The sequence below is a fragment of the Penicillium griseofulvum genome (assembly GCF_001561935.1).
Source record: "Penicillium griseofulvum strain PG3 chromosome Unknown contig_84, whole genome shotgun sequence".
NCBI lineage: Eukaryota > Fungi > Ascomycota > Eurotiomycetes > Eurotiales > Aspergillaceae > Penicillium > Penicillium griseofulvum.
The window spans coordinates 1,570,175-1,589,620 of record NW_024467475.1 but is presented as its reverse complement, the minus strand read 5'-3'; the positions used below and the strand labels follow the sequence as shown (position 1 = coordinate 1,589,620).

The window sequence follows — 19,446 nt, the reverse complement described above, 5'->3', positions numbered from 1 at the left end:
TAGTCGTATTTAAAGAAGTGCATCATATCATTATTACCGATGGCAATTGCGGTACGTATATTCAGCCTATATCCCCCAAGCCGCACTGCCTATATAAATAAGCACCAGAAAAAGTCAACCACCCATGATGTATCTGAAGACAGTAGTTCAGACCACTCCAGAAGTGCGCTCATCGGAAGACGATGAACTGGAATTCAACTGTCGCAACTTATCCAACAAGAACCTCTCCTGCTCTTCCTGACTCTTCTTCAAATCAACACCCCAGAACAGAATCACAAAGCTGACAACACTCAATGCAAACAAGAAGTAGAATGGCATCGAGACATTGCCCGATGGACTTGCATCGATAATTGCACTTGAGACGAGAGGACCAATAAAAGACGAAGTCTTGCCGATGATGCTGAAGAGACTGAAGAATAAAAACTCGTGGCCGCGTGGCGTGACTTCTGAAATCATGATTTGCGAGTAGCTGTACCAAGGGCATATGAAAAGGCCGTAGAATGCTTGGTAGACCTATAGAATCGATTAGACATTACTGCTCATATGGTAGAGTGGTATTGACATACCCAGACTTCCCATGCATTGTGGAAGCCGAACTTGTTGGTCCAGATACCGATCATACCCCAGCCATCCAGTAGGATGATTCCAACGGCGATGATGTTGAACATGGTTTTGGTTCCGAGCTTGAATCGTTGCTGGATTGCCCAGAATGCGTATATGCCAACCGCCTAAGAGAGATCTGTCAGTTTCTAAGTAAATAGTTCATGAAATCGAAGCCCACCTGTGCGGCAATACCAACAATAAGCAGGTATGTCAGTTCCAGGGTGTTATAGGCAACTATACTATTCTGTAAAGTTGCAATAACAGTCACAGTGGTGTTAAGAGAGTCTCCAAGTAAGAAATAACCTATTTCCAACACAGTCAGCACCCAGTAGCCAGAAATAGATATAGTACAACACAAAATCTTACCAATCAGGTATATAAGACTCTGCTTCAAATGCCAGATCTGTTTCATAGCATGCCATAACTGCCACATGCCTGCAATAAGAATCGACCGTTTCCCAGGGTCTTGGCCCGGCCGACGTTTCTCAAGAACAAACCACGGAATCGAGACAAGCAACCACACACCGGAAACGAATGCGATAAGCACACTAAGTCCCCAGTTGTTATTGCTCTCGCTATCATTGACATGCAACCCGAACATGATCCCCACAATAATCGCCAGAATAAAGATTTCCGCGACGGACTGGACATAGAAAGCAACATTGGCCAGCTTGCTGCGCATCATGCTGTCCGCATAGTCGTACTCATCACGAGTAATTCTCCCCGCCACATAAGCGTCTGCTTTTTCCTTCATTTCGACGGAATTGCGCGCCAGGCCTGGGAACGCAGCGGTCCAGAAAGTGAGCGTGGTCTGATAGGCGATCAAACCGACCATATACAGACCGACAGCGACATGCCATTTGTCCGAGGTATGGACACCTAACCAGCCGAATCCGATGGCATAGGCGACGATCGACAGCGCGATCAAGATGTTGGGTCGCCAATAACCGAAATCGGCGAAGCTGCCAATTACCAGGAATACCACGACTTGGATTGCGAAGGAGATTCCATTTGACAGGAGAACGATACTGTTGACTGTGCGTGGTCTTCCTATAAAGTCGAGTAGTCCATCGGAAGGCGCTGCTTGGTAGAGTAAGTTTTGAAAAGCAGTTGGCGCGAAGTCTAGAACGGGGTCAGTTTCTGCGAGTTAAGATCCCTGAGAATGCGCATAGACTTACTGAACAGCGATAAGCCGTTATTTCCAATGTAATAGCTATAGTGGTGTTTAGATTTCGCACAGGGACGATTCAATAATCCACGCACGCATAATAGGCCCAGATTTCCATCCGGGTGGTGCGGTATCTCTCATCGAATTGATCTGGTGCAGTCGGCTGGTCGATCTTGGCCTGAGGACCCTCCACCTCCACAGTGGAGTGTATATCGTCTTTCTGCTGATCCCGGTCCATGACTGAGGAAGAGAAAAGATGAGGGTGACAAAAGAAGGGAAAAAATCGAGTTAAATGACAAGCCCCGCGTATTAAACCCTCATCTTCAGATGAACCAGTTGCATTGCAATGAAAGTGCCGATCACGATAAACTGGATTTGGTCAAATTGGACTATATCGCGTTGGGTTTAGTTGGTGCTTGACTCCTTCATCTCGTCCTATCAGATCGTTGGATTTCACAACATCCGCATTCGGTGGATTTGGTGGCTTTTAACAAGCCTAATGGGGAAATATCTAAAACAGCATATCTAGTAAAAATATCTAAAGAGGCTGTTCAAAAGACTGCTAGAATACTACCACAGCATAGAAAAACTACTAAAAATGGTCAATTCGAGGGAAAATCTGAAATAGCGGTAATAGGCTGCCAATGAGGCAATACAATGGACTGCAGTACAACTAGATTTAGTCGACTTCTGATGAAGATTGCGAAATTATTTGTTGATTCTTATATCCTATGAAGAAACGGCAAATTCAAGGAAAAATTTGCTGCTAAGATTCTAAATTTTTTATAAGTATCTTTCAACGTTATATATACTTGGCTCTACTTGAGCCGCACTTTCCTCTTTTGAACTCCTGTTCTCTGATTGCGTTTGGAACCCTATCACTGTATACATGTATACATAGGGAACGGGGAGGAAGAAGGGCAACGAAGTGAGTAGATAACTGAGAGATATGTATTTGACTTTGAAATCGAATGGTGGGAACGGAGGCTGGTTGAAATAGTTTATTTTTAGGGCTCATACTACTCTTTAAGTGAGCCAAGTCCATCCATCTGCGACCCCAAGGGTTCATGCGTATGGCATATCATGAATAAGTATAACTAAAAACGACTCATCATTACAACCCTACTCGGACCTGAAAGATTCTGCGAGGATATGTAGACTTCAAACTTTTACTTTTGATGTAACGTACAACGAACCCATATGATAGACTAATAAGCCTAATTTGAAAGAGTACACAAAAGTAAGAGAAAGTACACAAACGTAAGAAAATATTACATAAAACCAGCCGATCACCGACCATCTAATGACCAAGGTGAGTGAGTATCATTCCAACCAATCACTCCAAATCGCCCAAGAAAGAATTGACATGCTTAGAAAGTGAAAGCAAGGGCGAGAGCGGCAACCAGGGCACCGACGGCAGAGCCGGCGACACGGGTGGCAGAGCTGTCGGGGAGAGTTGAGGTGGAGGGAGAGGCAGAAGAACCGGAACCAGAGCCAGAGTTACCGGAGCCGAGGTTGCTGCCACCGGTAGCAACAGGGGAAGAACCAGAGCCGGTGCTGGAGGGGACACCGGTGGCGGAGGCAGAGGCGCTCTTGGACTTGGGCTTGGTGGAGGGGCGGATGCCGCTGCTCACAGCTGAGGAGGAAGGACCGACGGAGGAGGAGCCGGAGCCGGAACCAGATCCAGATCCAGAGCCAGAGCCAGAGTTGGAGCCGGAGTTAGAGCCAGTTCCGGAGCCAGAGCCAGAGCCGGAGCCAGAGTTACCGGAGCCAGAGTGAGAGCCAGAGCCAGAGCCAGAGCCAGAGCCAGATCCAGAGCCAGAGCCAGAGCCAGAGCCGGAGCCAGTGGCGGAAGAGCCAGAGGCGGAGGTGCTAGAGGAACCGGCGGCAGCGCTGGAAGATGTGGAGGTCTTCTTGCAGCTCAGGTCGTACAGGGGGGTGGTGTCGGTGGAGGAGCCAGTGACACCGAAGCTGGGGGAGGTAGTACCAGCGTCTTCGAGGATGTACCACCAGGTGTTGGTAACACCCAAAAGAGGGCAGGCGACCTCATCCCAGTACTGCTTAGCGTTGGGGATGCTGGCGACAGCGAGGTTCTCAGTGGGACCAGTAGTGGGCCATCCAGTCTCGGTGATCCAGACCTCCTTACCGCCGGCGATAGCCTTAGTCTTCTCGACGCCCTTGTTGAAGAGGGCCTTAGCATCGTCGATGGAGTTGGGGTCGGTGTTCTCGTAGTAGGGGTATCCATCGAAACCGAGCCAATCGACGGCCTCAACGACGGCAGCGTTAGAGCTGTTGGTCCATGAGTTCCAGGTGTCGACGTGGCCAATGGGGGCACCGTCGAGGGAAGTGCCGGAGATGGCGGATCGGACCTGGTTGATGTAGTCAACAAGCTCGGCGGGTTCGACACCAGGACCGGCGTTGGACTTGGAACCGATGACGGAGTTACGGTAGAGATCTTCACTGCCGACGGAGATACCGACGACGAGGTCAGTGAAGGCATCGCCGTATGTGGAGATGGCGGACTTGAGGGCAGCGATCTCGTTGCTCATGTCACCGCCGGAAGCCCAGAGACCAAGGAGAAGGGTGGTCTTCTCCTTGATGGCAGCGGGGATGGCCGAGATGGGGCCGTTGGTTGTGCCACCCTGGATCATGGTGTACAGACGGGCACTGGTGAAGGCATTGTCGGTTCCGACGAGGTTCTTAGCAGTCGAGAACTCGGTCTCGAAGTCACTTTGGGTCTTAAGGCTGCCATCGACCTTGAGGGCACCGTAGTTGAAACCCTGAGAGACGGCCTCGGAGGTGGCGACGGCCATCGCGAGGGCAAGGAACTGAGCGGAACGCATTTTGAATGTTTTAACGAGTGTTGGTAGTGGCTATGAGAATGAGATGAAAAAGAACCTGGAATAAAGAATGTGGCCAGGGAAGTTTTGATAAGAGATGAAAATAGAAGTGAAGGTAGAAGTGAAAGTGAAAATTGCAAACGGAAGAAGTAAGCCTTCTAAAGACCGAAAGCCCTCTGAAGGCCGAAAGCAAGGCTCTGGGCATGAAAACCTTGGAACCCAAGTCTAGATTCCGCCACAGCGTAGTTCAGTGGATTATGTGGGTCAGAACACGTTTGCTTGTCCACTTTAACTCTTTTTTAAACCCTCCGATTGGATGAGCCGTGAATTAATTGATTCCAAAAATATGCATGAGCTGTGGGGCGTGATAAATCCATGGATCCCGAGGCTGCTTTCGATGATTTGCCCGATCTCCCCGGATATTTCTATCCGGCTTCGGAAACAAAGGGTTTCTTCGACCATCCACATTTAAACCCGTCAATTTCATTTTGTTGCATTTTATATGTATATATAGTGGGTCGCTGGCACCCTAAGTGCGGATACTCGATGGGAAGTATGGAAGACCCTATGCACAGAGAAATATGACAGAGACACCCTGGTGGAGACGGGTGTCATTGCATGATCCAATCCATTTCCAACCTTGGAAGGTTCCATCAGGGGTTTACTAATCTCTCCCCTATACAGTCTATTATTAGCCAACCCCCCTTTAAGCTCAATCATTGAGAGATTAACGATCGGCCCGCAGGGGTATCATTACATTGTACTAGTCTACGGAGTATGGAGTACGGAGTACTAAATTACGGAGTACTCCGTATAGGTCAAACAATGTCTCTGATATTTGTTTTTGTATGCCATCCTCGCGTAATTGTCAGTCCAGTATATGCAGATTACCCCTTACTATTCCGTACGTATATTTCATTTAGACCCAGTCATATTGATCAAATCCATTATAGTTCGGACTACTCCGGACTTGTACCACTGTCACACGTCGACGCTAACTGTTTATACTCCGTACCTGCTTTTAAGATGAAAATAAGTACACTTAAGTGCCCGAAGTTAGCGCAGCTTAATATTTTCCCTGGTGACTTTGGCCTTGTCTATTACTGAAGCCTGAGTGTAATGGCATTTTAGCTGTATGTGACTGTTGGTAGGAAAATAGTCCGTAGGGAATGGTTATTATCTTCTTTCGGCTAGTTTTGGCGGAACCCCATGACCGGAGGGTTTGTAGAGGATTCGCGATCGTAGTGCCAATAGTCAATTGATGGCTAAAGATTGGAAGGTAGCGTGGCGCTATGACATTCCTTGGCGCCCAAACTCTACATATATGTATGCGGATAGATTCAAAGCACACATTATGGGATCAATAACATGAGTTTGGTTGTCACTTCTTTGAAATACTGGCCAACCTTTGTATCGAATCGAGCTCAATGTACTTACGCGGTGCTATATTTAGCAACTGTCTGTTATCTCCGATAACCGACAGGATGGAAGAGGGGTAATTGGAAGAGGGGTACATAACGGTCGAACATCGAAGTGTACGAACTCCCCTTGTTATACTACTTCAATCTGAAAGTATGGCAATCACCAAAGAGACTGTTCAAGACGTTTTGATCGAAAGAGCCCTCCGTTGTCGAGGCCCAGGAGGTGCCATCGCTGTCGTGAAAGATGGCGAGCTCATCGGCCAGCACGTGTGGGGATTGGCCGACCTGGAAAATCGGATTCCTATGACGGTTGAAACGCAAATGCCCATCTGTTCAATTACCAAACAGTTCGTGTGTGCGCTGTTGCTCGACCTGGAGCGCAATCCAACTCCGGCATTAGCTGCAAAAGGCAGTGTCCGGGAGCAGCTCACAGCTCATCTCACGGAAATACTAAGCCCGGAGCTCACCCGTGACGGTGAACTCACAATTGAGCGACTATGTGACATGCAATCCGGTCTGCGCGACTACTGGGCTATGACCACACTCTGGGGATCCAAGCCGGACGACGAGTTTCTGATCGCCAGAGACAGCGCTCCAATGCTTGCTCAAACCAAGTCATTCCAATTCCAGCCGGGAACGGAATATTCCTACTGCAATGTCAACTTCCACATTCTTGCCCGGGTGATTGAACGAGCGACTGGCGAGTCTCTTGATAAATTGCTCGAAGAGAGGATCCTCCGGCCGGCTGGTATGAGCACGGCATTCCTCTGTCCCAACACGGCACAACACCCACCCCCATGTGTCGGATACGAGGGCGACGAGGAGCACGGTTTCACACCCGCTGTCAATAGAATGGAATGGTCTGGTGATGCTGGATTAGTGGCTTCGCTCACTGATATGATCGCGTACGAGAAGTATATCGATCGTTGTTACGCTGACCCAGAGAGCTGGTACAATACCGCTATCGCTGATCCTAAGTTCAGTGACGGTACCACTGCAAGGTACCGTTATGGGCTAAGTCACGCTGACATCAATGAGGTGCACACTATTGGGCATGGCGGAGCGTTGCGAGGGTATCGTCTGCACCGGCGGCACTCACCAAAAGACCGCTTATCCGTCGTCGTTATGCTTAACAGTGACGCCGACGCATACGGTCCCACCATTAAGATATTCCGGGATCTCTTGGAATTACCCATTCGTGGCTTGATACCCCGCGAGGTGGACATGTATTGGAATGGCGTGTACCTTGATCCGGATACCCAGCTGTCGATTGCCGTTGTCCCCACTAACGGCGCAATTGATGGAGAGCTGGACATCAAGTACGATGGCTCTGCCACACGTTTCAAACTTGATGAAGCGACTTGGGGGAAGTCTGATTCAATGAGTGGGTCAATTGATACAAATACACTGACTATCAATCGTTTGGCGGATAATCGGACCCTCAATGCTCGACGTATTCTCCCGAAAGACTCAGCCCTTAAAGACCCATCATTCCTAGGTGTCTATCAGGGTGTTGAAATTGAATCTACCTTCCATTGTATTGGTGGGGATGGCATGCTATACGGTGCGTTTGATGGATATTTGGGCAAGGGAAATACCACTCCAATGAAACATCTTGGAGAAGATGTCTGGGTTTTGACTTGTCCACGTGGTTTGGATGCACCAGCTCCAGGAGATTGGACTATGGTCTTTTCTCGGGACGAGAATGATCAAATTAAAGGATTTACGATCGGTTGTTGGTTGGCCAGGAAGATTGAATTTGTGAAGAAAGCCTGAAGCTTTTATTCTACTCCCTGAAAAAGGAAAACACTGTCAAATATAACCATTGATTCGTATGTATACTCAGTCTTGAGAAGGCTCATCAACATGGCCACGTTACTAATTCCCCAAGGGTCGAGGTGGTCTAAACATCCCCAGACTGATCCCTGACCCTCGAATCGGTTCTCTTGCATTGCGGAGTCAGGAACATGTGTTTGTTTGTTGTTGTTTCAGTCCCTAGATAATGATATGTGCGTAGTCCGAGAATCCGCTTTCTCCTGACTGAAATATCTCAGTCTTGCTCGACACCGACGAGATGCCACGCTTTGTGACTGCCCATTGCGAACCGGGCGTGCGGGGCTTCGTGGGTATAATTCGGGATTTTTAGGGTCAGCCCATTTTTCCGAATGAACAAGCCTTTCCGGATACGAGGGTAGGTTTTGTCGATGACTTTTAAAAGGTCGATTACAACATTGTTATCGACTGTAGCTTCCCCTAAAACGCTGCTCGTGCTTAACTCTATGCTAGAGCAAGGCATAGATCCCGATGGCTTCTGCGTAGCGAATACCGGCAAATCCACCATAAACAGAGCCCTATCTTGTCTGGTTAGTACGGATGCACTCGTCTTGCTATCGAAATGGGTATATGGGTTCATACCGGAATCTTGACAACGGGCTAGCCATCATCCTACATAGCTCCAGCTGCAGCTGCAGCCTTTCCACCACTTGGATGTTTCTAGTGGTCGTGCATTCATTGACCCTTAACACGTGCACGCCGCACATTTTGGCGGTTGGAAAACGTGTGCCCTTCCTGTGTTTGTAGTTGCCCCCAAGGAAAGAGGAATAACCTATAAATAGAGGTCTAGGGAGTAGGTAGACATGTCCAAGGTAGAAAGGGAGGTAAGAGAGGAAGATAGCGGACATGTGATAGAAAGAAGGAAAGCGAGGTGGAGGATTTTGTGTCGCACCTTCCTCATACGCATATACTAGCAATCTTAGAAGGGCAAAGAGAATTAGGAGAATGGAGTAAGGAGAATAGGAAAAGAAATAGAAAACAAAGCGGGATGAATTGAGAATGTCAAGTATTCTGGAGGTGAGCTCGAGACCAGGTGAAAGGCAGGTCAGAGACACCTAGCATCTTGTTTCTTCGGCCTGATATCAACTTGGTCAAATCGCCAAACATCAGTCTCACTAGAAAATCTGCACCTGACTCATTTGGACGGCGAGTTTAAGTAGTTGGACATTCATCGCACCGACGCGCTATATAGTATCACATCAGAGTCGCATTCAGTGTGCACAAAAAATATATACAATATAAACACAGTCACTATTTGCAGACGCTTTTCTGCATGTTTAATGCTCAGAAACAAAGATGCCGGCCATACCCATGCCCTATTAGACGCAATTAGTATACCCTGAGAGTGAAGTCATGATGATTGGAGGTAACTTACAGTGCCAATACACATCGAGGTGACGGCAATTCGCTTATCCTGTCGACGCAGCTCAGACATGGCAGTGACAATCTGGCGTGCGCCAGTGGCGCCCAGAGGGTGGCCGAAAGCACTTTGGAACATCAGCATGGTGTCAATAAAGTTGGGTAGAGGATCACTTACATAGAACCACCACGTGGGTTCACCTTGGATTCATCCAAGGCCAGCTTGTTGACACAGTAAACACCCTATAATGACGTGCGTTAGTTTCGTAAAGTGATCATACTCGTAGTACACTCACCATTGAGGAAAAAGCCTCGTTAATCTCGAAGATATCAACGTCATCCTTGCTCAAGTTGAATTTGTTCAGAATCTTGGGGACTGCAACAGATGGGCCAATGCCCATGATTCTGGGCTCTAGACCAGCAACGGTAGCACCACAGAACTTGGCAACAATTGGCTGACCGAGCTGCTGAGCACGCGAGCGCTTCATGAGAACTAGGGCAGCAGCACCATCGGTAATCTGACTGGCGTTACCGCCGGTGGTAGCACTAGGGGCCCACTGGGGGAAAGCAGCGCGGATCTTGCCTAGAGACTCGGCGGTAGTGCCGTAGCGGATGCCGTCGTCACGGTCAACGACGATATCCTTAACCTCGCCGGTCTTGGGGTCCTTAATTTGAGTCTTGACAGGGACGATCTCGTCATTCAACCAGCCGGCCTTCTGGGCACGCTCAGCCTTCTGGAAACTCTTGGCAGCGAACTGATCGTGCTGCTCACGAGAGATGTTGAACTGGTTAGCTACATTCTCCGAGGTCTGGCCCATAGGCTGGAGGTTCTGGGATGCAATTGGGTGCTTGGTGATCTGCTCGGACATTTCGGGGGCACCGCCGTCTGCGTTCTTGGTCATGCTCTCGGCTCCAACAGCAATTCCGACATCGATGGATCCAGCGATGATTTGGTTGGCGATGTTTTGCACGGCCAGGAGACCGGAAGAGCAGAATCGGTTGGCAATGGAGGCGGCGGCTGTTACGGGGAAGCCTGCTGCCAACACGGCGGAACGCGCGATATATGCGGAGCCGGGGGCAAGGACGTTGCCAACACAGACATCTTCAACAAGGTTGGGGTCCAGGTTGGACTTCTCGCGAACAGTCTTGTCGATGAATTAGTTACTGCAATTTAACCCTCTAATCATAAAGGAAAAATTACCGTGAGAAGTGACACGAGGAGGTCATCCACGCTAGTATCCTTCAATCCACCCTTACGGGCCTTGGTGAGCGGCGTGCGGGCCAGGTAAGTGATAACCTGCGAATTGATTAGCTATTGCAATGAAAGACCTCTCGGATGTTATAGCTATAGATCAACAACATACCACATCATCTGGGTTCTTGGCCAGAAGCTTTTGGCGGGCCGAGCCAGGAGCTGCCAGCTGGTTGGCGACGGAGCTTAGACGTTGTTGTGGTGAAGACATTGTGTGAGGAATATATGTAAATGAACAAAAAAGAAGAAGACCGAACGGTTTAATATTTAATATCTTTCATATGTTAAAAACAACCGCGGCATCTCCAGATTTCTCCACACGGAAAACAAACAAGAACAAACCGAATTTGACACTTTTGAGCCGATTGGAAGTGCCGGGCCTTCGGGTCACACATTGTATGATACTGTAATTTTCTTTCCTCGGCCCGTATTTGAAGGCTATTATTGGTGAAATTGCTGTTTCAAAATGTCTCACGGCCCCACATGCGCATTGACATTGGATGGAGGACAATGCGAGAGTGTATTGACAGAACATGAAGTCGAGAGAATACTTGTCTTCAAGGCCTTTTGTCTTGAGTTGAATAGTTCAGAAGCCCGAAGGCAACTGTTGACCTCGGGAACCTCTCAAACCGGGGACAACCAAGTATGGGGAAAGCCCTGGAGGAACCTGGGGAACTTTCCGAAGACTCCACTGTGAACTAGTGACATTGGGCCAATGTAAAAGGGGCGCTAAGGAGACGTAGATTGTCAACGGCAGATAGAGTCTGGCTAGCTTCCGTCTAAGCCACTGAGACTTGAGCATCTTTATATTCTTCATCCCAGTTTCTGACAGCTTCGGAATTTCTAGAGAATAGATACTCCTGTTGCAAAATAATCACTTATTTTGTTTCTGCAGATATCAAACTCTTGTTAAATTTCAACCAACATCGTACTAGAAACAACCTAGCCTCTGTGGCAATGGACATTTTCTCTGAAGTCAGCGCGCCTGCTGTGGCCGTAGCATCAGCCTTGTCGGTGGCCGCCGGTGCATATCTAAATGCGAAGCTTGCTATTTCCACTGATCTGCGAGCAATCGCCAACGATAAGGCTGGCCTAAAGCGGCTAACAGACCGCATCGCTGCACTAGATGGCTCACCAACCATCTACAAGATGCTCGAGCGGGCGGTGGAGGTCGAAGGACGAGGTACCGTTGAGGCGCTCTGGTTTGAAAACAAGACGTGGTCATACAGCCAATTGAAAGACTGTGAGTATAGGCCCTTGGGAGAAACCAAGGTATAAAATTGCTAATCCACCTGTATTCAGTGGCCGACAAGATGGCTGCTCTTTTGAAGAGCCGTGATATCAACACCGGTGACACAGTGGCTGTTTTTACCACCAACTCACCAGAGATGGTCGTGACCCTGTATGCTCTGTCAAAATTGGGTGCTGTGGCAGCAATGATTAACACAAGTCTGCGAGGTTTGTTAATCATCCAATTCCAGTCTACGAGAATAGACCGCTGACACTAGGGACAGACGATACTTTCATCCATTGTCTCGGCGTCTCCGGCTCCAAATTAATCATCTCAACCGCAGATATATCTCAGCACATCTGTGGTGACCTACCACACTTCACATACAACATGGGGTCATTCGAAGATACTGAAATAGGCTCAACCGAGCTCGTCACCTCGGAAACTCTACAGCAATTCTCCCCATTAGGAATTACAGCAGCTAAGCGCACCACGAAAGACCTTTCCGTCCTAATCTACACATCTGGAACAACAGGAAAACCCAAAGCCTGCGGGATCCGCAATTTGCTCGCCATGATCACTTCTACCCCACTCTCAATAGACGTCAACAACCCCAAAAAGTACCAACCATTCCGCGTATACTCCCCCCTCCCGCTCTTCCACGGCACAGCCTTCTTTATTGGTCTATGCTCGGCCATCGGAAATGGAGGCACATTATGCCTCGGACGGAAATTCTCCGCCTCCCGCTTCTGGAAAGAGGTTCATGACTCAGGCGCAACACGCATCCTGTACATCGGCGAGCTATGTCGGTACCTTCTCGCGACGCCGCCATCACCCTATGACCAAGACCACAAGTGCATCGTTGCAAGCGGTAACGGGCTGCGCGGCGAGATCTGGGAGAAGTTCCGAAATCGCTTTAACGTCCCTGAGATCCGCGAGTTCTACCGCTCAACAGAGGGAATTGCTAAATTTGATAACTTCGGTGTTGGAGCTTGGGGTGCTGGTAAGATCGGGTTTGCTGGGCCTATCCGTCGGTTCGTGGAGGATGTTACTTTCATCGTCAAGTATGATACCGATACCGATATGCCGTACCGGGATCCTGTCACTGGGTTCTGTGTAAAGGCTGCGCTTGGAGAGGAGGGTGAGGCGATTGGTCGTGTCCGGGATCGTGGTACCGTGATTGAGTATCTAGGTAATGAGGGTGCAACGGAGGAGAAGCTTCTGCGTGATGTGTTCCAGAAGGGAGACTTGTTCCAGCGGACTGGTGATCTGGTCGTTCAAGATGAATCTGGGTGGGTAAGGTTCCAGGATCGGGTTGGTGATACTTTCCGCTGGAAGGGTGAGAATGTTAGCGCAGGAGAGATTCGGGACCATATTTGCCGGATTGAAGGTGTACATGACGCTGTGGTATATGGTGTGAAGCTGAATGGGTATGTATTGTGGCTTCTTTGTTGTATTTTTCTTTTGGTGAGGTGGCATTGCTAATGGTTTCTTAGGTATGATGGCCAAGCTGGAGCTGCTGGTATTACGCTGGAATCACCATCAGTTGAAACTGAATTCATGTCGAGTTTATACAAGCAACTCAAGAAGAAGGGTGTTCCTTCATATGCCCTGCCTCGATTGGTCCGACTCACCGAGAAGTAAGTATGCCCTTGATTACAAAACTTCCAATCTGTTCGCTGACCTAATTATAATCTACAGGGTTGCCACAGGTGTCACTTTCAAGCAGGCTAAAGGTGACCTAGCGAAGAAAGGCTGGGATCCTCGTCAGGACTGGGGCGGTGATGTTCTTTACTGGTTGGACGGCACAAAGTATCGGAAGCTGGAAGAGCAGAGCTGGGCACAGATTGAGAGTGGTAAAGCCAAACTCTGAGGCTTTCCTCTCTATAATTCGGCCAATAGTTGCCCCTCTTGTTATAGTAAGCATAAATACACCCATAGCCTCGGAGCTACCACAGATCATATTCCCAAAACAATAAACGTTCATAGTCAATGTAAACAAGTTACACTATGGTTAGGGTTGCAGTCAGTGGGTCCACCCACATGGGCATGTGGGCCCTAAGCATCCATGGTAGTTATAGTGGGGCCTCGGGGACTCATTGTTGGAAGTTAAGGTCCTCCTTGGTATGTTTTGAGTAGTGTAGTAGTCAAGAGCAGCACGGATCTGCCCTTAACAAGCCATATGTTCGGGTCAACTACTCTTATGTCCAAAGTCCGCAGTCTGATGGGTCGTAAGACTATACTGCCGGTAGACAGCGGACTATAGTTCTAGGTGCAATCGACTAAGTAGGACGTAGGTCTCGTTAAGAGATGCTTTGATGTCGCTTCTAAATACTATACTACACGTCCTATGCTAGGAAGGGTCTAACTTCAAATAGATTCCACAATGACATACAATGAGACCAGCCCTAGTAGCCCAGATTTCCTTTCGCATAAACATTATGTGATATAATTTCTTTATTCTTTTACTTTGCTCTAGTTATGACTGCCAAGCATGCCTCCCACCTTTTCAGAGACGCAGCATTGGTACAGCGACCTCGGGCTTCTAACGCCCCAAGATCTCATCCTCCCCGGCCTTGATTTCTTTCTATGGTCTTCATACACAGAGAGTTCCTATGTTGTGGATTTGGGATTCCTGAAGTTCTCAATGGAAATAATCAAGCCATTTGTTTACTTTTCATCACATTAGAGTTGGTAGAGCGAGTCCAGCATGAATACAAGTTTTACGATTCGTCAAACTTTCCTACTACATATGTATTGCTTACGAGGCGAGCCAGTCAATAAACCCGAAGTTAGCACTCATTCACAGTGTGGTACGCAGGATAATGAGTTAAATGCAATCTATAATACCCGGCCAGCTGGACAACTTCATTGGCTTATAATTCCAAGTCTACACACCATTCGAGATGTAGGAGTGAATGGAGGTCATCTGACACTTTGCGAGCACCTCAGCTGTACAGCCAGGGTACCACTGCGGAAGAAAACCACTTCCAGGGAATATATACTATCCGGATATCATTTCATTTCATCGTCTACATATCCACGTCTTTGTCAAACCATCGTTGTTTGGTTGGTTTTTCAGTACCGCATATGGCTATCATTTATGTGAATGAATACCGAAACTGAAATAACAAGCTCGGATGGACCCTTGAAGTTCGAAAGGATGTCGCTTCAGAAAGAAGTTGATGGATAAAAGTACCAACTTAGCATGCTTAAATGTTGCTGATTTGATGCCGATCACTGATAAGGAACTGGAGGATAGTGGGTCAGGTTAACTCCCCACCTCTAGAATGAGATGAGAGGGGAGCAAATTCAACGATCCCAGTAGCATAATAAGACAGATCAATAAGTTATACTGGAAGCAACTTTCTCACGAGGGACTTTTTATTCTCAGCCACACCCTGCAGGTACGTGAGGCGTAGAACCATGGGTTGACAGAAATGGTATAGATCTGCCCCTGGGATCACGTGTGAGGCGTCATCAAGTGACATCTCTTTCTCCTCACCCCAACTTCTACCTCCGCCTCTTGATCCCAACCCCACACCTTATTTGAGCTAGAATCTACTATTTTTGCCATATTCCACTGCCCATACCCGAGATATCTAGTACCTGCGTTTTCTGAAACTACAGCTGTAACAGCCATGAGGTTCTTATCAGCTGCCAGCCTCTTGGCTCTTACCGCTCCGCTCGCGAACGCAGCTGCATTCTCTGTTTTCGATCCCACACAGGCTTCATTGAAAGTGAACGATAACGAGAAGTTCCCAGTCAAGGGTGATAATCCCCTGCAGTACTGTGCCAAACCAGACAATTACAAACTCGAGATTGAGTCGGTGGATCTGGCACCCAACCCGCCTCTACCGTACGTCATCCACGAACAGTGTTCTCTCAATATAGTTGATTTCTCTAGCTAACATCTTGATCGCAACAGAGGAAAGACCTTGACAATCTCCGCTAAAGGTGCCTTACTTGAGAGAATCGAGAAGGGCGCCACCGTGAACCTGGAAGTCAAGTGGGGTCTCATCACTTTGATCAAGCAAACCGTCGACCTATGTGATGAGCTTAAGAATGTGGACCTGGAGTGCCCCCTGGAGAAGGGCGAGATGATTTTGAAGAAGGAGGTTGACTTGCCCAAGCAGATCCCCCCGGTACGTTTCTCTACCACAGTGTCGGACCCATACAAGCAACTAATGTCTTCTCTTACAGGGCAAATACTCCGTTCTTGCTGATGTCTACAACAAGGAGCGGAACCAGGTCACTTGCCTCAAGGCGGATGACATCGTGTTTCACTTCTAATCTCGTCTATTTTAGACATTGCTTTGCATCCACTGATCAGGTGGCATCTCTCGATTTGCTGAACTGTCAACGTCATTAGCTTATGTGCTTGACTCGGAGGTCAACATTTCGCAATGCTCTTTTCCATGCCCTTCTCATGACTACTTCAATTTTTGCATTCTGTTGTTTCCACTTCTATAACGCTTTGCAGTACTTTCGGATATCATTTGGAATTCCTCACTTATACGTTGTTTGAATTTGTTGTCCTTTTCACAATCGTTTGTATAGAATATAACTAGGTACGTCTGTAAACTTGACAGATACATCTGACTGTGACTACAATATACAATACCACCATCTCTACTGACTACGCAATGTAAGTGAAATAAATTCCACATAGCTGCGAAGAAAATATATATAAAGGGTATACGAACTCGTTTCAGTTGCGTTGGGTATCTTCCCTATCTGATATTTCCATATTTTCTTCCCAATTATGCTCAACCGCCGAGACCATCAATGGTGGGATCAAAGGTGTGCAGACCCTGGAGGTGGAACGGCGAAACCAATACACCATTTCCCGGCTAAATGACAACGACAAAAATCCATGTAAAATAAGTCTACTCTCCAAACAGGCGGCGGACACGCTTGAGAACACTGTCCTTCTCCGGGTCGTAAGGGTGGTCTTTGCTGGGGATTTCGAGGACAGCTGGGAAAGGATCGGCGAATGCGTCGACGACATGGCGGATGCGCTCTGCGATCTGGAGTGATGTATCTGTTAGCGGATTTGTAGACAACAAAATGCGAGCGCTATATATATCCAGCGCAAGATATGGAGAGGCAACTCACATGCTGGTTAATCAAGAGCACAGCAATGTCTTTCCTCTCCTGGGTGAAGCTCTGGAAGGCCCGTTCGATCTCCGAGGTCTCGGTTTTGGAATCTACGACAAGGAAGTTTCTCTGGGAGCCTGGTGGTTCGGTGACATGCTGCGAAAAGAACAAGCAGGTTAGAATGACTTTCCCTATAAATGTCCTAGAGACGTGACGTAGATGGGGTAGTGAACGGTATCATACCCCGATGCCTGCGAGCAAAAGACCAGTAACGGAGCTGCGTAAGGTTGAGCTAGGTTAGCCAACTGCCATATTTCCGACGAAGAACAAATTGGAAGAAGGATCTTTACTCTTCATCACCAATGACAGCAAGGAATTGCCGGTCCTGGGGTACCAAGTTAGCGATCGGAGGGGTCATTCCATCGACTTCATGTCAAGTACCTTGTATGTTGCGGCCGATGCCGCCATGATGAGGAAAAAGAAAAGAACCTGAGATTTCCGAGACACACAATTCTCGAACTACTAGTTCGAGATGGATCAAGTAATGACAGATCTGGTCCAGCTGTTCGTTGATCGCCGTGGTTATCGCCGGGAGCTGTTCATTACATAAGCTGATGCAATTTCTCAGATTTGTTTACTCCATTGCTTGATTGTCCGCAAACAATCGTGGAACCTCCTTTGACTTAACACTCACCTTTGATGTCCTTTTGTTATATTATTGATTAGCTTGAAGTTGCTGAGGAACAGCTTCTGTCTACTGCACCATCCTCTGACATCATGCCTCGACTTGTACGCCGCCGCCCGCTCTCCGAGCGCATACTCTCATATCTGAATCCATATGACTTTCTGCTTTGGATTTCCGAGGAATTTGAAGGCGGTGACTGGGATCAATTGGAAAAAAACTGGGCTTTGCCTATTGGTATCGCGCTCAACGTCATCTTGCTTATTGCGCGCGCAAATAGTCGATCCGGTGGTAGCAAGGCTTTCGACGATGTGTTCGGCGATGACGATGGCACGTCCCTGCGTGGGTGGCTTGTACGTTACTCTTTCTTCCCTATTTTCCATGCTGCCTGCATATTCCTGAGATTCATGGATGGATAGCTAATCGGCCGTGAATGTTCCGCGTAGGCCTCATTCATCGCCCATTTGATGGCCGTTGCCTCCGTGACCAATGCTTTCTACACATTTTCAAAGAAGAGACGCTATCGCCTATTTGAGAACTCCATTGATAATAATCCGGCGACACCTTCAGCGCATCGTGTACGTGTTGATTCAAGCCCCCGGATGCCGTCTCCCTTGCGGTACATCGCCAAGGCGCTATCATCAGAATCGGCACACTCGAGAGCACACCCCGATGCACAGCGGGATGTTTGGGAGCTTGCAATTTGGGATCCCTCAGCACTTTGCCTCCGGCTCTTTTGCTTGTTCAGCCCCGGGCACGTCTTAGTATACTGGCTGTTCCTCCCAACACAGCTTTCCGACCCACGACCCAGTGTGACGATTGTGACGACCATCGTTTTGACAGCTCTTCTATCTGTTCAAATGTCCTTCATCTCGTCTTCTTACACACAGCAAGCCAAGGACCAGAAGGTTATACACAAGGAAGTGTTCAAAGAATATGACACCAAATATGTACAACCTCGGACACACCCCGTGATGAGAGATGTCGGCACACAGTTCTCGTACGATGAACACCCAAAGACCGAGGAAGAATGCAACAGGGTTGAGACTTATAGTCCCGCCGTTGTAATTAACCGTGGTTTCAAGACCAGTCCCAACCCTAATTACCTCAAGCACGTCGACCCAGAAGGTTTTACCCCGGTCCGCCAGTCAACTGCATCTACCCCGATCTCGTCTATGTTCCAAGGCCCCCCGACCAACACCCCGAGCATTTCTCGAGATGGCTCACCGCTGGCACGAGGTGCCAACCGCACAACAATGCGACAACCGCAGTTCCGATCTACCGCAACAACGGGCGATGGAGGAAGCCTTGGTGTTTATAGCCACGCAAACTCGCCGCTGAGGAAGTCTGCGACAACCTCATTTGACCGTCGCTTACAAAGCAACGGTGACTTTGTTTATAAGGAGCGTGGTACAACTCCTTTGATGCGGAGCTCCAGTCCGCTGAAGAGAAGCAGTGTACCAGGAGGCATTAATCCAGGTGGTTCAGCTACCCTCAATAGATCAGATAACCTCGGCTCTCGCCGAGAAACGGGTCGATTTTAAGACGAATATGAATGACCAAATTCCATTTCAACAAACATGAAAAGTTGCTGACCGAGATGCGTGAGACGCGCAGTATTCCCAGACATGCTGGTAATGATGCGATAGCAGCACGTTTCTTACATGTATCCCATTCTTGATTGAGGCTATAGCCATACCTGATGAAGCTTTACATTAAACATTTGTTCCAAGGCATTTTCACGGTATATTCTGCACGTTGTGGAATGCAAGCTGCTCACCGGGGCAGACTGCCGAAATCAGGGCTCACTGCAGTTCTCTTGTTCTTCGAGATGAATCTTCCAAGGTTATATGTACATATTAATAAGCATTTCCAAATTGGAAGGGCTTGGCCCAAATGGGTTGCGGTACACAGCGGGAAACGGGAGCGGGAGCTAAACCAAGATAGGAAGATCCAC

At 48.2% G+C, this 19,446-nt stretch overlaps 8 protein-coding genes across 8 annotated transcripts; 4 read left to right on the top strand and 4 right to left on the bottom strand.

Annotated features, from left to right (window-relative positions):
- Positions 1-147: 147 nt before the first annotated feature.
- PGRI_051260 (putative autophagy protein (Atg22)) lies at positions 148-2,009 on the bottom strand (the record flags this gene model as incomplete). The annotated part of the gene is made up of 6 exons (XM_040792839.1): positions 148-513; positions 567-728; positions 782-906; positions 970-1,725; positions 1,782-1,816; positions 1,867-2,009. The coding sequence occupies 6 exons, from the start codon at positions 2,007-2,009 to the stop codon at positions 148-150; spliced, it is 1,587 nt and encodes a 528-aa protein (XP_040644806.1).
- A 1,132-nt stretch (positions 2,010-3,141) lies between these two features.
- Positions 3,142-4,614, bottom strand: bgt2 (GPI-anchored beta-1,3-endoglucanase EglC; the record flags this gene model as incomplete). Its single annotated transcript, XM_040792838.1, has 1 exon — positions 3,142-4,614. One exon carries the CDS (start codon positions 4,612-4,614, stop codon positions 3,142-3,144), a length of 1,473 nt encoding a protein of 490 aa, XP_040644805.1.
- Positions 4,615-6,185: 1,571 nt separating this feature from the next.
- On the top strand, positions 6,186-7,808 carry PGRI_051240 (Peptidase S12, aminopeptidase DmpB, domain C; the record flags this gene model as incomplete). The annotated part of the gene is made up of 1 exon (XM_040792837.1): positions 6,186-7,808. One exon carries the CDS (start codon positions 6,186-6,188, stop codon positions 7,806-7,808), a length of 1,623 nt encoding a protein of 540 aa, XP_040644804.1.
- Positions 7,809-9,142: 1,334 nt separating this feature from the next.
- Positions 9,143-10,687, bottom strand: PGRI_051230 (putative peroxisomal 3-ketoacyl-coA thiolase (Kat1); the record flags this gene model as incomplete). The annotated part of the gene is made up of 6 exons (XM_040792836.1): positions 9,143-9,181; positions 9,241-9,352; positions 9,403-9,467; positions 9,521-10,369; positions 10,426-10,521; positions 10,589-10,687. The coding sequence occupies 6 exons, from the start codon at positions 10,685-10,687 to the stop codon at positions 9,143-9,145; spliced, it is 1,260 nt and encodes a 419-aa protein (XP_040644803.1).
- A 746-nt stretch (positions 10,688-11,433) lies between these two features.
- On the top strand, positions 11,434-13,580 carry PGRI_051220 (putative bifunctional fatty acid transporter/acyl-CoA synthetase (FAT1); the record flags this gene model as incomplete). Its single annotated transcript, XM_040792835.1, has 5 exons — positions 11,434-11,719; positions 11,779-11,934; positions 11,991-13,137; positions 13,204-13,347; positions 13,409-13,580. The coding sequence occupies 5 exons, from the start codon at positions 11,434-11,436 to the stop codon at positions 13,578-13,580; spliced, it is 1,905 nt and encodes a 634-aa protein (XP_040644802.1).
- Positions 13,581-15,348: 1,768 nt separating this feature from the next.
- PGRI_051210 (ML domain-containing protein) lies at positions 15,349-16,000 on the top strand (the record flags this gene model as incomplete). The annotated part of the gene is made up of 3 exons (XM_040792834.1): positions 15,349-15,566; positions 15,636-15,852; positions 15,911-16,000. The coding sequence occupies 3 exons, from the start codon at positions 15,349-15,351 to the stop codon at positions 15,998-16,000; spliced, it is 525 nt and encodes a 174-aa protein (XP_040644801.1).
- Positions 16,001-16,596: 596 nt separating this feature from the next.
- Positions 16,597-17,275, bottom strand: PGRI_051200 (H(+)-transporting V1 sector ATPase subunit F; the record flags this gene model as incomplete). Its single annotated transcript, XM_040792833.1, has 5 exons — positions 16,597-16,737; positions 16,826-16,963; positions 17,051-17,084; positions 17,158-17,192; positions 17,249-17,275. The coding sequence occupies 5 exons, from the start codon at positions 17,273-17,275 to the stop codon at positions 16,597-16,599; spliced, it is 375 nt and encodes a 124-aa protein (XP_040644800.1).
- A 309-nt stretch (positions 17,276-17,584) lies between these two features.
- PGRI_051190 (Nur1/Mug154 family protein) lies at positions 17,585-19,033 on the top strand (the record flags this gene model as incomplete). Its single annotated transcript, XM_040792832.1, has 2 exons — positions 17,585-17,842; positions 17,936-19,033. The coding sequence occupies 2 exons, from the start codon at positions 17,585-17,587 to the stop codon at positions 19,031-19,033; spliced, it is 1,356 nt and encodes a 451-aa protein (XP_040644799.1).
- Between the last annotated feature and the right edge of the window lie 413 nt (positions 19,034-19,446).